A 20,596-nucleotide genomic window follows, 5' to 3' on the forward strand; every position below is an offset into this window, starting at 1 on the left:
GCGCAGGGCCATACAACGTGATGCCTTTTAGTAGCGCCTACACAGCCCGTCTTTAAACGTACGGAGTAATCCTGAGTCTCTTATTAGTAATTACTGCACTGGCTTGCAAGCGCAGGTTATAATTGAGTTCCGCGACCCCAGGGTTTTTGTGGGGGAGTGCGACGTCAAGCCCAATCTTAATCATGTAAAACGACTGAGAGCGAGACCGAGACCGAGAAACTGGGGGAGCTGACATTGAGAAACGTTGCAACTCTGTTCACCACCCGGGCCCGGCGCAGCTACGCGAGCACGGCGTCGGTCAAAGTCTACGATGCTGTAGTCCGCAACGCTTCATTCGCGCATGGCGTTGCTTCAACAACAACTCGATTAGAGTTGCGAGGCGACATGCCCAGACATGAAGCGAATACTCTCATCCTAGCAGCATCGCCTCTGAACGTATAACTATTTGGAGTTTCCCGACAGTAGCAAAGATCTGTATCACTCTCCAATCAACCTCACCTTTCAATCAACTACTATCCTCGAGCATTCATTCAGTGTCTAATTCAAACAACAAGATGTCTATGCCAGCACCCTCCAAGCCCCTTGGGGCCCTTGACTTCAGCTCCGTCAGCTACGGAAATAAGGCCCAGCGCTTTACAGCACAGAGCAACCTCGCACGGCTGATCCTTGCCGATAAGCTACAGGTAATAACCCCACGAAGAGGTCAACCATTGGAGGGGCCCCTTTCACTAACACGAGAGTGACCGGGGTTTAGGCATTCCAAGAGCTCAAGGTACTGGCAAAGGTGACATTTGCCGAAGGCGACTTCACGGACCCCGATCCCGTCTACATCGACGCCCGCTCCAGCCCGGTCAAGCTCCTCGACTCGGCCCCCACCGACGGCGCCGAGCCCGCCTTTGAGCTCACATGGCGCCCAGAGCGCTTCGAGGACCTGGTCGAGGGCCGCGATGACCCGCAGACCGCCGTATTTATGTCGGCCGTCCCCACCAAAGGAGACTACCCCCTGGCCATCCGCTTCGCAGACCTCATCACTCCGAATCCCACGGATGCCCCGACGACAAAGGACGAGCTCAACCTCGACGAGCTGCCCAAGCCGACAGAAGATATCGAGCAGGTCAAGCGTGACTTGAGGAAGTGGGGTTATGGTCTGATGAAGAACGCACTCACTCCCGAGCAAGTCGCGATCCTCAAGAAGGGTGCCCAGGAGCAGGCTGCCGGCGAACGTAATGCTGGCGTGGCAACGTTCGATGGCGGCCCAAAGAAGCCCAACCAGCGCATCTGGAACATCTTCAACAAGGGAGAGGAGTTCCTCGACCTACTGAACCACCCCCTGATTGATGAGGTCGTGCCGTGGTACCTCGGCTGCAACAACCCCCTTTTGTGGTCCTACAACGTATGCACTCTTTCCATCCAACAAGAAAGGACAAAAAGACTAACACCATGACAACAGATCAACATCGCCCGCCCCGGCGGTATGCCTCAAGTCCTCCACTGGGACCAAGGTATCATGGGCCACGGCCGCACCAAACCCTGCGCCCTCAACATCTCTTGGCTCCTGTGCGACTTCACGGAGAAGAACGGCGGTACCCGCATCTTCCCCGGCTCGCACAACAAGAACGTTCGCCCCCGCAACGTATTCACCAGCGAGGGCACAATCGCCTGTGAGGCGCCCGCCGGCACCGCCATGATCTTCGAGGGCCGCATCTGGCACGGCACGGGCCGCAACACCGAGACCAGCGGCGAGAGACCCTGCGTGCTCTCCCTCTTCACCCACCCGGCCGTTCGGCCCAAGGAGAACGCGCTGCTCTCGCTCAGCTGGGAGGCCGAGGACGAGCTCCTCTCGGAGCGCCACAAGTCGCTTGCTGCGCTGAGGACGGGTCAGGCTGGTGTTGGTGGCGCGTTGGGTGAGGCGAGAGAGGGTATCATTGTAAAGCGACCGCGGGATGACTTTACGACTGTGGGCAAGCTGAGGGCACCGCATGATGATGCGGAGGTGGCCAAGATGATCGAGACTGGATCTCATGCCAATAATGCGCAGTCTGCCGTCCGTGAGGCCGGAGGACTCGACAAATAATTCTCGAGACACGTCTTCTTTACCTAAACCTCTAAGGAAACGGTTCAGGTAGACAGATTCGGATAAGGCATTTATACAGCAATACAAATGACAGCGGCAATTGAGCAAAATGAGAAGAACTTTGCATGGCCCGTGATGTCACACGTAGCACCACTTAAAACCATGTAATAAGAAGTGAAATGGCGTGTTTACTCATAATTACTCATAATTTGACCTCGTCCAACCTCGTCCAAAGCCCTCTGCCGATTTACGAATGAGTACCGCGCCAAAATCTGACCGGGACCGAAAGCGCCTCGCTGCACGCTAGGAAACAAAAGCGTCATTACTCTATCCGTGGAAGAATGTCTGACAAAGACTCGGGGATAAACTGGCGATAAGACCATCGGTCCATTGCGTCGTAGTTAGCGTTTAAAGCCGGGCCAAGACCTAACATATCTCACTCAACCAACTCCACATGCTCTTTTCAACTTATACAAATTCAATTACAGCCCGCGATCCAGCAACACAAGTAAAGTACTTACTTAGACTACAGTGACCCTCTTGAGAGCCGCCCATCCTCGTGCTCATCTACTGAATCCCCTTCATCTTAACAGACCTCAACCGAAACCTAACAATGTCGTCAACAAAAGGTCTGGCCCTAGTCACTGGCGCAAACGGCTTCATCGGGGCTCGGACAGTTGAAGCCTACCTCCTGGCCGGCTACTCCGTCCGCGCCGCTGTCAGAACCCAGCGCTCCGCAGACGAACTCACCGCCGCCCTCCCTTTGCAAGCCGCATCGGGCCAGCTGTTCACAGCCATCGTCCCAGATATTACCGTCCCAGGTGCCTTTGACGAAGCACTCAAAGGCGTCACCTCCATAGCCCACCTCGCGACACCCGTCAGCTTCACCAACACGAATGTCGAGGAGGTCCTGGGGACTGCCGTGCAGGGCACGCTCGGCATCCTTGAATCAGCGGTCAACGTGACCGGCCTGAAGTCATTCGTGTACATGTCGTCCATCGTGGCGATCCGCGGCTCGAGTCCCAAGTTCCAGGGGCGGGTTGTCTCGGAAGCGGACTGGAACGACGAGGCGGAGGAGGTTCTCGAGAAGGCGGGCTCCGAGGCGACGGGTCACCAAATCTACGGCGCCAGTAAGGTGAAGGGAGAGCGCGCTTTCTGGGACTTCAAGGAGAAGAATAAGGACAAGATCAACTTCAGCATGACGGCCGTCAACCCCGTGTGGGTTGCCGGCCCTCCGCTTATCCTCCCCGAGGACCCGAAGAGGCTGAGTGATACTGCCATTATTGCGTATCGCGTCATGAGCGGCGAAGAGGTGCCGCCTGTGGGGCCCGGCAACGGGACGCACGTTGATGCCCGGGATGTTGGGCGTCTTATTGTGTTCGCTGCCGATAGACCGGACGTGGCTGATGGGCAGCGCTTCATCGCTGGTGGGAACGGTAACTTTGCCAACATTCAGGCGTATTGCGACCTGTTGAGGAAGGCGTATCCTGAGAGGAGGGATATCATCCAGGAGGGAGAGCCGGGGAAGGGGTATCTGGAAGACTACGGCGAGCCACCTGAGTCACGAAGGGTCGATGCGTCGAAAGCTTCAAAGGCGACTGGACAGGGTTGGATCACTTTTGATAAGATGATTCTGGATGCGGCCAAGGCTTATGAGAGGTATTTCTAATTGTTCATTTTGGTATTTTGCTGGGCCATGGCACAGGTTTTCATCATGAGAAAACGTCCGAAGAAGGGGCATGAGCTGCCCTGAGAATCTACAACTCTAGTGATCTATCAGTCTCCTGTTATGCAGAGACGCCTTATTAAGATCAGGAAGTGAACCTACGCCTGCATGGCCTCTTTTCAGTCCTACGTCGTTCTTGTCAGTCAGAAGTTTTCAAACGATGATGGAATAGTGTAGATGAAATCCTTACCTCCTCCATCTAGCACGTGCAACCGATGACGGCCACTTCGCAGCAACATCCGTCGCCGCAGGTCCGAGGTTGGTTGGCAGGGCATGACTTGCCATTCCAGACTGAGCAGCTGTTGGCGGCTACGCCATTCGCGGCCATGAGGGCGGCAACGGCAACAAAGAGAGTTTGGAACTGCATTTTGTAGAGGTCGATTGGTTGGAGGACTGAGTTAAGATGGTTCGGTTGCTTACTATTGTTGGGCAGATGTGTTGATGAGGCCATTTGCATTCCATTGTGTGAGCAAGATGTGTTTCTTTATATCTTCCTACTCAATATGCCACCCCACATAGTTGATGATATAGAGTCCTTCCAATATGAAACAGACTTGGCAATTGTATCAAGATTGATGAGAAAGTATTCAGTAGACACCAACGCAATTAATTCCGAGTGCAAATATAGACCAAATCCGCCAATCAGATGAATCAAAAGACACATCTTCCTACATTCTGCCCCCGATTATAACCCGAGTCAGCACAGCCGAAGGAATGAGGCGAGTCAGTATCAATTACAGCTAGCCCGTGCTTCCAGATGAACTTGTCGATCAATCGTCAGGGTGTGACAGGACTTTAAATGCTCACTTGGCATCCTTGCTGACTTCCTTTCTCCCCGCTAAGTCCGCATCCTGCCGCTTACCCAAGTTCGTTCGTATGACGGGAGTCCACTTGACTTATAACTGTCACATTCCTCATCAGCTGGCAAGTTTTACTCACCTGCTCAGGAAGCCAGGCCCATTGAAGTGGTGATTGAATCGTGAGGGCTCCAGGAGTTTTCCGATCACGTGTCACGAGTTGCATTGTATGAGACCGCAAATGCTTGATCATGTATCAATAGTAGTCTTCGTATCTCTTGTTATCAGACTGAAAGACTCTGTCCATCCTTCTTCATTCATTCCAGAAAGACCCCTTCAATGGTGCAACGTTGACTCTCGCAGCCCCTATACCGTATGCATTGACCCTCTTCAGGCTTCGATTCCCTGTCGATGGGACAATGCACGTATTCAACTTTTCGAACGATGGCACGGTATTATCAGGCGTCGGCAAGAAAGTCCATCACATCATACCGCGAAGATAGCGACCCTCCAAGACTTGCTCGAAGTTGTCAAGGTCGATATGGTCCTCGTCGAACTTGCGGAGGGAGCCGCGGTGGATCTCGGCGTCAACGACCAAGAGCTTGCTGGTAGTCATGTTGTAGAAGCAATGCTAAAGTTTGAAAAGAATCAGGGTCAGCATGAAGGCCCGAGTCGCAAGGTAGGAGAATCAAAAGAGAGATAAAAAAGAAGAAACGACACTCGACACATCCCAATAGAGCTCGAGCTCCAACTCGGCGACGAATGGAATAAAACTGACCTTGTGCTTGTGCTTCTCATCCTTAACCACAGTACCGTCGCCCTTGACAGGGTGTCCAATCAAGATAGCAGCAACCAAGAACTGCACGCCCCGACCGAACTGAGCATCGGCAACCAACTTGTCCAAACCCTTGGCCTCCATTCTGTTCTTGATATGCGCAACAACAGACTCCTCGTCCTCGGTGACACCCACAAACGTCTCGTACGTAAAGTGCGTGACAAAGCTATCCGAAAGCCGAACCGTCCTGGCGCGCGGGAAAGACTCCAAAAACTCAGCAGGCTGCTCAGAATATCTGAGGTTGCCGACGATGCCCTGGATGTGCTCGGCGTTCTGGCGCGCAAAGGGGCCCAACAGGTCCGCCATGGTCGGGAAGCGCTGCGCGCCCGAGTCGACGAGGGAGCGGGCCCAGTAGATGGGGCGGGCTTCGTCGTAGATCTGGCGGCAGGTCAGGAGGAAGTCGCTGTGCTCTGCGGTGGCTGCCCAGGCCGGGACCGGGCCACCGCGAAGGCGGCGGTTGTTGCGGACGAGGACGATGCTGTCGCAGGTGACGTTGGAGCCCTTGATGACTTGGATGTAGATCTTGTAGCGGATCTCGTAGGGAATGGTGAGGAGAATGCAGCGGCGCTGGGCGTCGGTGATGGCGGGATTGTTGGCGGGATTGTTGGTGCTCGCCATGTTGATGTGGTTGACGCCCGTGGTGATGTTGTCGACGTCCACGATGGCATTGTCGACATCGACGTCCATGGCGGTATCGTCGACTTCCATCGCGTTGTTCTCGACTGCCATCGCGGTGTTGCGGCCTCTGCGACCTCTACCGCCTCTGCGACGTCTGCGTCTAAGGACGGTAGCTTGTCCGCTATCGTTGCCAGACCACATCTTCGCGAACTGATGAATTGACGATGTCCGCGGTGGAAGATGACGATGGAGATGGAGATGGTTTTGGAAAAGAGAGTTTTTGTTCTGGAAGGAAGGCCTTTTTCCTTTTTGGAAATATTCAGGGTGGTGGGCGAGGTAGAAGGCGCTGGAAGTCATGTGAGAAGCGGATACTTGAAGAGCGGCAGCCTTGATGGTGAAGACGGGATGGGAGGTTCATGAGTGAATCACATTGTCACGGAGAGCTTCTAGTTGGCATTGAGTACAGGGTAGTGAAGGGAATTAATGTTACTCGGGATGCTCGGACTTGGGCAACTCGTCCGGGCCTCAAAGTCATGGCTATCCAAGTCAGTACGTACGATGCTGTTGAGCTTAGCAGACTTGGAATGAGCACAAAGGCATCAGAGGTGTCAAGACACGCCTTGCACCTGTAGTTAGTCCTTCAGGTTGAAAGTAAATCAGAATTATCACAGCCTCTATCCTTTCATGACTTTGTTGTCTGGTGAGCATTATGCCTTACTGTGATCTTCTAGAAAAGTCCAACGTTACTGGGTATAAGCCTTCTTAGATATGTAAGATAGCTTGAAATCTGCTTAGCTCTTCCTTAGAGTCGACAACTCCCTTCAATTATCTGGAGGATAGTTTACCATATTACTGTTGCGAAATCCTGCAAGCCCGATTCAAGATGCGAAAGGCAACTGTGGGCGAAGAAGACGAATCTCAGTAAGAAGAATGTCATATGTAGCATTGGTGAAGGCTCGATAGGATTCAGCGCGATACAGTAAAGATCGGGCATAGTAGTAATAAATGGGAAGAATCGAAAGAAGTTGCGAAGGAACTTTCAACGATCAAGTAGTGAATAAGTGCAGGCGCAGTGAGATGTTGTGTAAGTCAAGCTTGCCCCTCATCAGCAGACCTTGTCAATTTATAGATGGCTAATTAGATGTACCTGCTCCAGAAACATCCTTACGTCCTAGAATTACGACAAGCACCTATCAATCTCTCCAAACCAATGTAAGAAAACCAAAAAAAAACAAGTGTCTACTTGGCAACAATGGCCTCGCTTGCTTTCAAAGCACCAACCACCGTGAAGCAGATCAGGGGTGATACGATATAAGACATCTGAAATCTTGTTAGCAAATATCCCATGTATCAGAGGGCAAGAGGCTAGGAGGTGCCAACTTACAGTCAAAAACTTGGCAATCAACATCTTTAAAGAGTCTTCAGACCCATCAACATCCGCCAGCGCAGACAACTTCATAGCCGGAGGTCCAGTCGGCATAAGCATCAAACAGAACCACAAAAGCGCATCCTTGGTCAAGAGTTCCGTCCTGCTGGCCAAGAGATATATCACGCCAATCGAGATGACGGGCCAGAGAATGAACCTAACAAACGTGACCGCCAGGAACGGCACCACAGGCACCTTGCTCTCTTTGGAGTCCTCCCCGTTCTTGTACTGCAAGATGGCCTTGGACAGCTTCACGCCCACGACGATGACCTGCAGCACGGCGAAGAGCTCGCCGACGTTCTTGACCGAGGAGGTGAGCCAGGCGTTGAAGTAGCCGCCCTCCTCAGGCTCGTTGAAGAAGAGGCGGTGGAGAGCGGGGACGAGGCCGAGAAGGGCGCCGATGAGCGCGCCGATTACGGGGGCGTTGACGAAGCTGTACAGGAACTCGAGGGTGGAGCGGGATGTCGGGGACAGGTTGGACCAGTATTTGCTGCCCTTGCCGTAGACGCGGTACTTTGTGCGGGTGATTCTGGTCACGGTGCGGTCTGGGAGAAGAGAGGTTTGCTCGTTGTGCTCGATGGCGTCCTGCTCTTGGGACTCGAGATCTTCTTCGCTATCGCTGTCATTTTCATCGTCGTTTTGGTCTCCCTCGTTCTTGTCAGGGGCTTCCTCTTCTTGGCCGTTGAGGAGTTTCGGTCCCAGAGCAAATGTGAGGGAGTTGCCAATCATGGCATTGACCAAGAAATAGCTCTTGGCTTTGGTGACGACGCCAGAGCTGTCATCGATGGAGCTAAGGATGCCAGTGGCGTCGAGGGATTGCACGAGCAAGAGGGGCAGACTGGTAGTGTTATTGAAGGCGATGGCCGGAATGACCCAGTCGGGCATGCCAAAGACCTTTGTCAAGACGAAACCGATGCCGATTGACACTGTAGTGTAAAAGATGGCCCAGATGATGATGGGGACGTATCGAATTCCCTGGCAGATGGGTCAGAAGAGACGGATATAAGGTGCCGAAGGGTGGGCCCGGGGTACTTACAGTCTCGAGGTCAAGCTGCGAACCAACATTCGTAATCAGGAGAGCAGGAAGGGCCATCCGAACGCAAAAGGTCGAAATCTTCTTGCTGCTACGGTCGTCGAGGAGGCCATACTGGGCGGCAATGACACCGGCGGAAATGGTGAGGAGCACCGATAAGGAAGCTTGGAAAGCCCCCAAGAAGGGGACGAGGATGCTTTCTGCCGTGTTGTCTGACATGGTTTCTGCTAGTCTTTCCAAGTCACTGAACTACCAGCAACCTGAGGGGACAGGAGAAGGGGAACAAGCGTGGTTTTAAGAAGAGCGGCAGCAACTTCGATTGAGACACGCGACAGCTCAGCTAGACTTGTTCCTTGCTGTGCTTGCGCAGGGACAGAAATGCTTGGCGTGTGCGCTTGGCACCAGGAGCGTGAGGAGGCCGTGGACGTCACTGTGCACGGGCCAAGAACGCCCCTTGATAGCGTCTTGATGATGAGATGAGGTTTCTGGCTTGGCTGCTTCCGGGCGCCCATGATGATGTCCATAACTTCTTCGATCGTGGTGTTTTTGGACTGCTTTTGTGGTGTTTCTGCAATGCCAAGCATCGTCGATGGAAGGAAGGGCGGTTTTGGGGTCACGGTGTGAGCGAGGTGTGTGATCCAAGCTCCCCCGGTTACCATGCTCGGTGAGCTTCGCTGGGAGCTTCCCGTCACCGAGAACTTGCACAAAAGGGAGTACGTACCGTTTTATGCTCAGGAGCTGTGCAAAGGTCTCCACAAATAGCCGAGCAAAACCGAATTGGTGCGAACGTCATTGCATGCTCACCAAAGGAGCTTCTGCTCCTCCGTTGCTGTCCTCGGCATAACCTCCAGCTCTACCGGCACAACGTCGACATCGAATTCTGCAAATCGTTCAACGCCCATCACCGCGATTGAAATCCGTCTTCCATCTCGAACTTACTCCATTGGCTTGTTCTGCTTGCGCTTCTCACTACAGTCTATCCCAACCGCCACAATGCCTCCCCGTCTCGCTCCCCTCCGGATCGCAATCCGCATCCCGCGCACCACAAACGCATCCTCCAGATCTCCGGCGGCAGTAGCCGGCGCATTCTACTCGACCTCGACGGCCGCAGACTCTAACCAGCCGCTCATCACCGTCACACAGCTCCCGGCACCCGGGTCCGGCCACATTCGCATTCTCGAGCTCAACAGACCCAAGGCGCGCAATGCCCTCTCCAAAGCTCTTCTCTCCCAGCTGCGCGCCGAGGTCGACGCCGTCCACGCCCAGTATGACCCGGAGACCGGCGCCGAGGTACCGCCGCAGCCAATCTTTGGCGGCGCCGCTGGCAAAGACGTCAAGGGCCCTACGCGCGCCCTCATCCTCGCCAGCGCCGTGGAGACGAGCTTCTGCGCCGGCGCGGACTTGAAGGAGAGGCGGGGCTTCACCCAGGAAGAGTAAGTTGTACACTTACACTATGAACCCCAAATCCAGCCGAGAGCCAATTATTAGATATCTTGTCGAGATTCGAACAAGAGCTTGCTGCTAACACGTGAGCCCGCACAGGACCGACGAGTTCCTCCACAACCTCCGCTCCACCTTCACCTCCCTCCAAAACCTCCCAATCCCAACAATCTCGGCAATCTCCTCCATCGCCCTCGGTGGCGGCCTCGAGCTTGCCCTCTCAACGCACTTCCGCGTCCTCTCCTCCAACGCCCTCGTCGGCCTCCCCGAGACGCGCCTGGGCATCATCCCCGGCGCCGGCGGCACCCACCGCCTGCCCGCACTCATCGGCCTCTCCCGCGCGCGCGATCTCATCCTCACGGGCCGCCGCGTCTCCGCGCCCGAGGCCTACTTCCTGGGCATCGCGGACCGGCTGGTGGACATCACGCACGAGGAGGCGGAGAAGGCTGGCGAGGGCGACAAGGATAAGGGCGTGTTGCTGGCGGCGCGCAAGGCGGTTTTGAGCGAGAGCGTGAGGCTGGCGGGGGAGATTTGCGAGGGCGGGCCGATTGCCATCCGCGCTGGACTTCAGGCTGTGGCGTGGGCGAGGGAGGAGGTTGAGAATAAGATGTATGAGCGGGTCGTTGCTACGGATGATCGGAATGAGGCGCTCAAGGCGTTCCAGGAGAAGAGGAAGCCTGTTTTCAAGGGCCAGTAAGGCTGTGTAGTATTTGGGCGTATCTATGGTCTAGATATAGACATGAGAGCTAGGCATACATTGCTTGAATGTAGTCTCGAGACTATGATGAGATGGGTCAGCTTAGCTGGACGAGTTTCAGCAACGCGAGATTTATCGTGATATAGATGCGGCGGCCATGTTCGTTGATCAGACAGTTATTCTCTGACGATGATGTACTATTCTCGCTCAATCGATCACCCAAGAGACTGAGGGCATATAGATAACTTGAGGAAGTTCCGATATGCATGTCGGGTGAAGAGGGCTCATAAGCCCCACCTCGGATCCGTGCCGGTAGTGGGTCCAGGTGCGGCACGGATGGGATCGAGATGCAACATGGCGGGGAATCTCTAAGAAGGTACTGCTTGACTTGATGTAGACTAGGACCGAAGCTGGGGCTAATGTGAAAGGAGCGATTGCCAAGCTGAATGTCTAGCCTAGAATGCCAGCTTACCTTGGGCTACCTAGGTATTTCTCTTCATTCCGCCCTGCCCTATCCAGATTAGAGCTATTCAAGCGTTGAAGACCGAGGTTATGCAAACAGCCCAAAGCAATGCGTACAGTGGTAGAGAGATTGGTGTTAGGTAAGGCGGCCAGTGGTCTGGTGAAGGCCAGGCCAACGAAAGTAGATATGGCGTCATCTTCCCCAGTCCCAACCGCCTATTCCGCGCAGAGAGATCGAAAATCGGAACCTAGACAGTACATGTACCAACTCCCAAAAGCACGGCAGTCTGCATCAAACGTGCATTGGATCAAAATGTCAAGCGGGCTGGAGACTGGAGGGATTGGTCCGCGATCGATGATGTAGGTGTGATACAATTGTCTTGGTGGTTTCCGGGACGTCATAGCGCCTCTTTTTTTCGTACTCCTTGGGTCCAGCCCAGCTGTGCAGGTGGAGCTTTGGGGGGAAGTTGCCGCCCTGGGGTGCAGTCGGGTCAGTGCATTCACGGGTGTTCCAGACCGTGTTAGTGCTAATTATCTCGCCTACTTGCCCTTTTCCTCCTCTTCGCCTCAATAGACGAACACCATGACATCACGGGTAGCTCATACGTAGCTCAGCTTCAACTCGGGCCTAGCTCCCCTTTTACCGCACCTCGCCATGGGAGACGCAGACACAGACTGGGACGGGAGAGTACGTAGTAAGCTAAGGGAGGTACGCGAGCGAGGGGTAGCTCCTTCCGGGTTTCCTCTTGTCTTTCGTATTTGAGCTCTCTGCCTGCACCTCTTACTCCATCTACCTCCCTTTCCACCTCACTACTCATCACAACATCATCACCACCTCAAAAGCTTCAAACGAATCAAAACGACGACTCGTCATCATCACTAATAACTCTTCCACAAACCACCAAACACACACATACACACACACATCACAATGTCTTTCCTCATCGAAGCCACCGGCCGCCGTCTGGCCACCATCCCCCGCGTCATCCCCAGAGCCGCCGTCGCTGCCCCCAGAACGTTCACCACCTCCTTTGCCGCGCAAAAGTCGGCAACAGAGACCGTCAAGGATGGTCTGAAGACTGTCGACCGCAAGGTCAGCGACAAGCTCGTCGATGGTATCAACGCCGGTGGTATGTTCTTCTCGCCCCTTTGACGCCACGCCCACACGATCATAAGATACTAACATATCCTCTTCACAGCCAACGTCGCTGAAAAGGTCAAGCAAAACGTCCCCAACACCCAGGGCGAGGCCGCCGGCAAGGCACAGGAACTCAAGGGCGAGGCCGCCGGCAAGGCGCAGGAGCTCAAGGGTGAGGCCAAGGGCAAGGCCAACGAGCTTGCTGGCAAGGCCAAGGGTACCGCCGACCAGGTCAAGAAGAACCTGTAAACTTCCCACACTCGATGATTCTTCCAACAAAAAGTTCCGGGAAGGAAACATGTATGACGACAATTTCTGAGCATGCGTTATGAAAGGCCGCTGGACTGGAAATGTCCTACGCGCGACCTACTTGTACACTACCACTACTACCTCATAGCATGGAAAGGGGTTCGAGGGTGACTCCGTGGGGCGTTTTAGCAAGGTCGAATCAATATTGCGATTGATCACAACACATTCTGAATTGCTTCGCTGATCAACGTGACTTCGAATCGCCATCTCTCTCCAAACCGTGCCCACCAGCTAATCCACTAATAACAATAACTTACGACATGTTGCGTGTAATGAATTATTGAGCATCCTTGTATATTTCGAAGACTTAGGTCCAGCTGTCGCAACACTTCATTTAATACAAGAACCTGGTCGAAGCAATGTGTGTCATTGGCCAATGGCATCTCAGAAGTACAAAGATAGTCATGTGAAGCCGCATCCATTCACACTGAGAGGTAACAGCGGGACATGCCACTTTAGTGTATCGATGATGATGATGCTCTACTTGAGGCTTATCAGAGCTGGATGCGACTCGAACATATAGGACTAGCAGGTACACATGCGCAGGCTCTGAGCCTTACACAAGAAAGACGTTATGGATCACGCAACACACAAGTCGAAAAGCAATATCAAGATCACGCAAACATCAAAAGCACAGCATGGAAAAATGTACCGACAGAACCACCTCCCAACCCTGACACCCCCCGCCCCCTCCCATCGTCCTCTAGTCAAAGACCAGAGTCAAGGAATCAAGGCAGATAGCAGGATGACATGATATAAAAGGCCGGGAGAGCAAATGGTCAATCCGCAGACCGAGCCACCCGCCCCCACCCATAAAAGTCCCTGTCCTTAAAAGTAGAAACCGTCGGCGTCGACACATCCCATCATGGAGTCTTTCTTCCACCGGCAACACTTCATCTTGAGCGATCTTGTGCCTTGCGGATCCGAAATGTCCCAGAGGATGTGGAGGTCTGTTTAATGTACCGCTCGTAATACAGAGCTGGATCAAGGATGAATCTCTCCTTGCGCTCCACCTTGACGTGCGGATTTGCCATGGTCTTTGAAAAACCATGGCGAATGATTTGTTGAGAGAGAGAAGGAAAAAGAAGAACGTTCACAGATATAGCACAACGAAATTGATGTTGACTTTGGCTCGTGCCAGGAACTCGCAAGGTTTGGGTCGGTTGCCGGGACGGCCCATGGGGTATCGTACATTCTGGTCTCGTCTAGGTCAAGTCTCGTCAGCAGCAAACATTAGTGGAACGACCGGTCTTGATCCTCCTCGAAGAAGACCTTCTTCCTTCCGCTACCCCGATCGTGATCCAGATCCTCCAACGCCTGATCAATCTCCAAGATATCCAACATCTCCACCTCGACATCGCGTGTCGTAACGTCATCCTGTAAATCTGCGGCGGCGTTGAGCGTGTCGGCGAAACCGAAACCGGACTTGGGCCGTCCGATGGGAAGCGTGAAGTCGTGTGTCGGATCATCGACGTCGATGCTATCGCGGCCATTCGATTTCGTGCGCAGACTTCTAGTCTTCTTAACGCTGAGGTTGAACGACACATTTCGGGGCTGATCGGGTCGAGGGTGGACAATAATGGCGCTCGGTGGCTCTGGCTTGCCCTTGTCGCCAAAGAGACGTCGGCGGGTTGAGACAACCGTTCCGATCTTGGTGCCTGGGGTGTCCTCGGACTCGTGGACAATCACCAATCGGCTCTCGCCCATGATGAGGACCTCAATCTGCAGACCCCCATCGTTCTCCTTCAGTCTGGCAAAGTTGACAGCGGCACCCACACCACAGCAGCGCTCTCCGAGAAGTCCGGTAGACAGATCTTGCAAACGGATCATTCGTGTTGGAGTAGTACCGCTGAACAGGTTCACACCTCCACCAGAACTCCGACGCAGCTGGGCATCCCAGAAGCGTGAGACGGCGGGGATGACAGAGACATTATCCAGTCCGCCGATCCAAAGCACAACGCTCTCATCAGCGGAGCCAGAACCTGAGCCACTGCCGGGCAAGGGTGTCACAACAATACCGCCTCTGACAGACACAAGCCTTTCCAGTGAGCCCGCGGTACTGAGCGAAGCTGCTGCGTCACGCCGGCTGTGGGGTGTCAGAGGTACGAACTCGCCGTTGCCGTTGGACCTCGGTACGCTTGCTGTTGTCCTCAACGGCCCTGTGCCTTCAACGTGACCGGTAGCACTGAAGGCGGTGATTGCGCCACCCTTGATGCCAGAGCTGTTCTTTCCCATGATCGAGGCGCCTAGCGGGCTAGCACCATCCACATCCCATATACCCCAGGTGCCATCGGCGAGCAGTGCGAGGACAGCTCTGCCATGAGAAATCCATGCGGCGTCAAGGATGGGTTTGCGTGTCGACGTAGGGCGGGTGAATGGCTGGAACAGAGAGAGCAGCCAGGATCCTTGGCTAGGGAATGGTCCGGTGGCTTGGTCATCCGGAGGAAAAGAGGGTAGCGCGTAGTCGTAGATGCGAACAGCGTGCGAAGAGGCTACTGTAAGGATCTGTGTAAGATGCGTCGGGTTGAACGAGATGCTGGAGAGGGGGCTAGGAAGATATTCGGCTTGGAATGGGTTGATTCGGGCACTGGCTTCGCCGGGTTGGACGTCAAGAGGCACATCCCAGAGACGGAGAGTGCCAGATGCCTCGCGGGTATGTGCGGCGACAACGAGACGAGGCTTCGGGGCACTTGATGCGCCGGTCTGCTCTCGTATCCGATCGGAGCTAGAGGAAGCTTTGGGTCTGATTAATGACATGGCAATGCCTTCACTCCGTTTGTATTGGCCGCCAAGAAGGACGACTCTCTCTCCCCATTGACCAGAACCAGCCTTTCCAGCCAGCAGGTTGGACATGAGCTCAGGGCGTGCCTTGCTCTCGGGACTCGGCGGTGTAAGAGGAAGGGTCACGACGTAGACATCGTTGGTTGCGCAGGCCACCGTGAACACCATCTTTTCCTTCAAAACATCGGCTCCTCCCCAGGCAGCATCTTCCGCAGAGCATGGCGTCATAGGCAGGACGGCAAGATGCAAAACAGATGTGCCAAGAGAGAGGTCGAGAGTCTGGATGATTTCAGGGTAAGGTCCCTCCTCCTCGGAATCTTCGAATTCGGGCTTGTCGGTAAAGGGCCCTGATGCCTTGCCTGCCTTGGCTGGTGCTTCGTCGTCGTCGGAGTCTATGATCATTACGGCATCGTCTGGAGCACCATTCTGCTTCTCAGTGGCAGGTTTTGCTTGTTGCTTCTTCGATGGCCTGAAGCGACGTCCACCTCTCCATATTATTGTAATGCCATTGTCGTGGCCATAAAGGAGGATCGTAGCTCCTTGGGAAGACTGGACAGGGTAGGTCTTGACATTGTTGATCCTCCTCGAGAGGTTGTAGCTAAAGCCTGTCAGCGCACTTCATTGACAGTAGCTTCCAGAACTGCCTCTCAAACATACGTGTATTGTGTGTTTTGTGACGTGCGCCGGACACGGGGCGTTGGCTGAGGGGCCATAGCTGCCCAGATGTGAAGTTGGATTTGAGCTTCGGCCTCGAGTAAGCGTCGCGAATGGCGGCGTGTAGATGGAGAGCCCTCGCTTGACTCGAGAGCGATTGATGTGGATCGAAAGGAAGAGTTTGTCGCCCGGCCGTTTAAAATCGCAGTGATGGATATGCGTGGACTTTTGCGCAAGCTGCACGTTGATTCCCCAAGTGCTGTAGCTGGGAAACAAAAACGCGATGAGCGTCGCGAAAAGCATCAAAATGGAGTGGCTGAAGCCTCCACCTGCTCTTTCTGCCGGGCAGAGAGTGTGGCTAGTGAGGGCGGTCAGCACGGGTTACCATAACGAAGGAATCAAGTCCATCTGGTGCCAGCTGCCGCCGACCCCTCCAGAGCTCTCACCTCGTCACCAAGACTGTGTGCCTTCGTCCTGCCCGACTTTCGCTTGAATAAGCCGAAAGAGGAAAGAGAGATCAAGTTGAGCTTCCTTTTCACATTACTTCATCTCTTGAGATTTCATCTTCTTCACTTTGGGAGTTCTCCTCCTTGACCTACCAACTACATGCTGGTCTGAGACCACAATTCGTCCCCTCCTCTTGCTATTTTGTTCACGTCAGGCAAGCCTTTTGTGGTAGGGCGTCGACCTCATAGGGGCATTCCAACACCTTGAAGCACAAAGAGACCGTACTCCGTACTCCTCTCTCTCTACCTTCATCATTGAGCATTTTTCACGTCATCTAGGTATTCCCAGGCTCGCTTTCAGTCACAATGTTCACCCCAACTGTTGCCAACTCGACCTCCTACTTCTATGCGCTAGGCAATACACCGGCCATCAACTTGGCCAAAAACCTGCCTAATGGAGTCGATGCCAGTTTACTACTACTTGGTTGCGGCGATGTGAGGAACATCATTTACACAGCCTACAATGAGATTGGACTACGTAAGTGCTGCATAGGTCTTGGTGAAATCACATCCACCTTTCTAATCCGCCATCAGCTGGTCGCAATCTGGATATCACAGTCAATGACATCGATGAAGCTATTCTGGGTATGTTCAAAGTTTGCATCCGCCAATAAGTATTTGCTGACAATCTGAAGCACGCAACATCTTTCTCTTCTCTCTGCTCATCGACAATGACAATGTCTCCGGAAATACCCCCTGGAACTTGTACTACAACCTTCACATTGACAGCTCAGACCTACACATCTTATCATCTCAAGTCAAGAAGCTTCTCAGAGCATCAGAGTCTCTGAAGTCGTGGAAATCAAGCTCATACGGCAAAGTCTTGCCCTTCTGTGATCAGGCCACCCTCGACGACGTTCGTGCCGTCTGGACCAGCTATGAGAATGCCGCTGCGTCCGACAATGTCATCGCCAATTCCGAAGCCTTGACTGCTAATCTCAAACACTCCATTGAGATGAAGAGAATTGCCTTCGGCAACGCTGTAGCTTTCACCGGTTTGCGATCAGCTGCTCCTGCTGCACTAAAAAACGCACAGGAAGTTACCGAAGCTTCTCAGCAGTTCTGGGAGTCCGCCGACGCTACACCCAACGGTGCCGTCAGCAACCCAAACCCCCTCTTCTATGCCTCGCTGTCGAAACACCATCTCTTGCACTACGGAACTGACCCCGTCCTCGGCTTCCATCTTGCTGTGGCCTTCATCCCCTTGACCGAACAGTCTCCTCTGAAGCCTGATCAACAGGATGAGAGGACCAGGATTTTCTCGGCCGCAAAGACACAATTCCGAGAGTGGGCGACTGCCTGTGGGACTCTTCTTCGTGGGAAGAAGTTGGTGATCCGTTCCACCGCCAGTGAAGCCCTTGCGTTCTGCCACACTCTGCAGCACTTAATCGTCACCAAGGAGACGTCTGCCGGATGGTACCGTCGCCAATTCGATGCCCGCGTCCTGTCCTTGGACCAAGATGTGTACGGCGCCAAGTCAACAGCTCCGATCGCATTCGACACCGTTGACACATCCAACCTCGCAGACCACTTTGGCACATTGAACATTCTCATGTCGGCTCTACCTCTGCTCACACCCCACCCCTGGTCGGCTGTCTTCACCGAAACCCTTTTGAAGAGAGAAAGTACCGCCAAAGAGGCCTTTGATACCCTCTTGTACGGCCACGGCCCCACGATATCACTGTTGGTAGGCGCGAGCGCGGTCGAATACTGGACCAACTCCACTGCCGTTTCAAGCGTCGATGAGATCTTGATCGGTCTGAGCACTAAGAGCATCCAGGCGAAAGGCGACGAAGTGGCTCAAGTGCACAGTCGAATTACATGGAAACAGAGCAAGCTTTTCTCAGGAGTCAACGCCTCCGGGCCTCTCGCAATCGAATCTGAAGCGCTAGCCAGCATCTTCTTCAGCCTCTACCTTAAGGTCTTCGCACACGAGAACCCCATGAAGCTTCTGTCCATCTCGAAGTCATCCGTCACGCAGCTTATCCGCAACACGGCCTACTCCCACTTCCACCGGGGCACCCTCGTCTCCCTTCTCCATTACCTCAAGCTGCGTCTATCTGTCGACAATTTTGGAAAGACTTGCGGATTTCTGCTCCAGAAAATATCCGCTGAAAGAAGCCTGATGTTCACGGGGAATCTTAGACAAGATTTGTCTGTGCAGATGCATACGCAGGGGGTCGACTCAGAAGACTGGCTTCGGGCAGAGATCAAGCCTAACCGTAACCTCGGCGGGTTCGACTCCTGGACATCAGTCCCAGAGGTCGTGGCCGTGACTCTCGTTGTCCCGCGGGAGAAGATTGCGCGGGCCTTTGACGGCTCTGACCAAGCCAAAATCAGTTCTCCCACCATCAGAGGTTCATTGGTCTCTGGTGAAGACGCCAACCACAAGTGGCACAACTTCTACGACGAGGTACAGCTTGTCTTTGGGACCGTCAAATCCAGTGGTAACCGTGACACCAGCGACTTCTCGGTCACCGTCGATGCAGACCCAGCAGGTTGGCTTGGGAAATCTCCGCTCATCGCAACCTTCTACGTCTCTGCTGCGGCGTTGCAGGTGGAACGCAAAACTTCCTATGTCCGCCTAGAGGTCCTGAGCTCTGCACAAAGTATCGCTGTCTTCAGCAAGACTCTCGGTAGCGAACTCAGAATCTTCCAGGCTAAGTTGGCTGACGAGGACAGCGTCTTCATCACCAAGTACATGCCCGGTCAGACAAGGTATCCGGCTGCTTCTGAAGCTGCGGGACTTGTCGCGGAGACTGCTTTCGAAAAGAGCACGGACACAGAATCGACCTTCACCGCAAACGCATCACAAAGACAGGAGAGAATCGAAACCATTACTGGACATCTCGATATCCTGTCTACCAAGGGCAAGAAATTCCTTAGTGACAAGCTACCCATTACCCTTGATCAAGTGTCTCCCTTCACCGTCAACGTCGTGTTTGGTGACAAGGAGCTTGTCTATCCTCTCACCTTTCCCGCTCTCATCGACGCCAGCAAGGCGAAAACTCGCATCGCTCGTACATCCGCCTACGTCGAGGTTATTGCCCCCTTTGCCGAACCTAGCAGCGATCCAGAAACGAACACAGTACTCACCGACTTTATCTATCCGACTCAGCTTGCACGAGGTCTCTCAAACACCCCAGCCGATCTCAACACCCCGCACTTGAACCTCGACCGCCTCCCTATCATCGACGTCGCCAAAAAGGATGAGCTTCCCTTCCTCAACACACTCCTCTCCTTCGAGTTCTCGGTCCGTGAGAGGGCACTGCGCGAGCGTATCAACGCCAGCAGGCTCGACCTCGCCCCCTCGCCCCGCGTCAACTTCAAGGAGTCAATCTTCACCATGACTATGCTCTCCACGGGTCAACAAGGTGGCCAAACTGGCCTCTTCTGTCTCAACCATCCGGACCGCGGCGGCATTCACATGCTCTTCTTCGTCTCCGCTCTCCGTCTCGATGCTGCCTCTGCCTCCGTCGTCCTCGATGCCGCAGTCCTACCATTCACGCTCCCCATTATCAAGAAGGTAGAGCCATTCCTTCTGCTTCTGAGAGAGCTCGAGATGGCCTCTGTCACCGTCAACGACGAGGAACTCATCCTCTGGAAGAAGGTCCTCCCTGCCATGGCCGAGCGTACCCGGACGTGGAACCATAATTCGTCGTGCGAGTACCGCAAGGCCGGCGCCACCATACCCTTATCGCTGGAACCCAGTGAGCCTGTCCTCTGCTCCTGCGGCCGCGGACAGTTCCCTGCGAACTTCATCGGGCTCCCAGAGTGGGACACCGCGTCCAAATACGCCACCCGCATTGCCATCAGCCCGACGTTCGCTGTACCATTTGTGGAGGAGATTGTGGACACGAATAAATATAAGGATTATCGCGCTAATGGTATGGCGCCGCCTAAGGAAAGGTGCACCAACTGCGGCAAGGAGCCAACGAACGGCGCCGCTCTGAAGAAGTGTATGCGCTGCTTGAATGTCAAGTATTGCAGTGCCGATTGCCAGAAGAAGGATTGGCGAAAGCATCGTGGCGAGTGCAAGGAAAGCGAGGCGTATCAAAAGTAAACTCGGCATAGTTGCGATTGAGCAAGACTCAGGGATT

At 54.0% G+C, this 20,596-nt stretch overlaps 9 protein-coding genes across 9 annotated transcripts; 5 read left to right on the forward strand and 4 right to left on the reverse strand.

The window, feature by feature from the left end:
* Positions 1 to 554: 554 nt before the first annotated feature.
* Positions 555 to 2,074, forward strand: CCOS01_07356 (uncharacterized protein; the record flags this gene model as incomplete). Its single annotated transcript, XM_060455522.1, has 3 exons — positions 555 to 683; positions 755 to 1,393; positions 1,451 to 2,074. The coding sequence occupies 3 exons, from the start codon at positions 555 to 557 to the stop codon at positions 2,072 to 2,074; spliced, it is 1,392 nt and encodes a 463-aa protein (XP_060313414.1).
* Positions 2,075 to 2,687: 613 nt separating this feature from the next.
* On the forward strand, positions 2,688 to 3,743 carry CCOS01_07357 (NAD dependent epimerase/dehydratase; the record flags this gene model as incomplete). Its single annotated transcript, XM_060455523.1, has 1 exon — positions 2,688 to 3,743. The coding sequence occupies one exon, from the start codon at positions 2,688 to 2,690 to the stop codon at positions 3,741 to 3,743; it is 1,056 nt and encodes a 351-aa protein (XP_060313415.1).
* A 256-nt stretch (positions 3,744 to 3,999) lies between these two features.
* CCOS01_07358 (uncharacterized protein) lies at positions 4,000 to 4,167 on the reverse strand (the record flags this gene model as incomplete). The annotated part of the gene is made up of 1 exon (XM_060455524.1): positions 4,000 to 4,167. The coding sequence occupies one exon, from the start codon at positions 4,165 to 4,167 to the stop codon at positions 4,000 to 4,002; it is 168 nt and encodes a 55-aa protein (XP_060313416.1).
* Positions 4,168 to 5,078: 911 nt separating this feature from the next.
* CCOS01_07359 (uncharacterized protein) lies at positions 5,079 to 6,251 on the reverse strand (the record flags this gene model as incomplete). The annotated part of the gene is made up of 2 exons (XM_060455525.1): positions 5,079 to 5,228; positions 5,313 to 6,251. The coding sequence occupies 2 exons, from the start codon at positions 6,249 to 6,251 to the stop codon at positions 5,079 to 5,081; spliced, it is 1,089 nt and encodes a 362-aa protein (XP_060313417.1).
* A 1,038-nt stretch (positions 6,252 to 7,289) lies between these two features.
* Positions 7,290 to 8,728, reverse strand: CCOS01_07360 (membrane transporter; the record flags this gene model as incomplete). Its single annotated transcript, XM_060455526.1, has 3 exons — positions 7,290 to 7,370; positions 7,435 to 8,451; positions 8,513 to 8,728. 3 exons carry the CDS (start codon positions 8,726 to 8,728, stop codon positions 7,290 to 7,292), a joined length of 1,314 nt encoding a protein of 437 aa, XP_060313418.1.
* Positions 8,729 to 9,502: 774 nt separating this feature from the next.
* On the forward strand, positions 9,503 to 10,646 carry CCOS01_07361 (enoyl-CoA hydratase/isomerase; the record flags this gene model as incomplete). The annotated part of the gene is made up of 2 exons (XM_060455527.1): positions 9,503 to 9,942; positions 10,052 to 10,646. The coding sequence occupies 2 exons, from the start codon at positions 9,503 to 9,505 to the stop codon at positions 10,644 to 10,646; spliced, it is 1,035 nt and encodes a 344-aa protein (XP_060313419.1).
* A 1,393-nt stretch (positions 10,647 to 12,039) lies between these two features.
* Positions 12,040 to 12,495, forward strand: CCOS01_07362 (uncharacterized protein; the record flags this gene model as incomplete). The annotated part of the gene is made up of 2 exons (XM_060455528.1): positions 12,040 to 12,238; positions 12,308 to 12,495. The coding sequence occupies 2 exons, from the start codon at positions 12,040 to 12,042 to the stop codon at positions 12,493 to 12,495; spliced, it is 387 nt and encodes a 128-aa protein (XP_060313420.1).
* A 1,293-nt stretch (positions 12,496 to 13,788) lies between these two features.
* On the reverse strand, positions 13,789 to 16,049 carry CCOS01_07363 (uncharacterized protein; the record flags this gene model as incomplete). The annotated part of the gene is made up of 2 exons (XM_060455529.1): positions 13,789 to 15,934; positions 15,994 to 16,049. 2 exons carry the CDS (start codon positions 16,047 to 16,049, stop codon positions 13,789 to 13,791), a joined length of 2,202 nt encoding a protein of 733 aa, XP_060313421.1.
* A 753-nt stretch (positions 16,050 to 16,802) lies between these two features.
* CCOS01_07364 (MYND finger) lies at positions 16,803 to 20,559 on the forward strand (the record flags this gene model as incomplete). The annotated part of the gene is made up of 3 exons (XM_060455530.1): positions 16,803 to 16,974; positions 17,031 to 17,081; positions 17,132 to 20,559. The coding sequence occupies 3 exons, from the start codon at positions 16,803 to 16,805 to the stop codon at positions 20,557 to 20,559; spliced, it is 3,651 nt and encodes a 1,216-aa protein (XP_060313422.1).
* Positions 20,560 to 20,596: the final 37 nt, after the last annotated feature.

Source organism: Colletotrichum costaricense (genome assembly GCF_030867565.1).
Source record: "Colletotrichum costaricense strain IMI 309622 chromosome Unknown Scaffold_7.1, whole genome shotgun sequence".
NCBI classification, from domain to species: domain Eukaryota; kingdom Fungi; phylum Ascomycota; class Sordariomycetes; order Glomerellales; family Glomerellaceae; genus Colletotrichum; species Colletotrichum costaricense.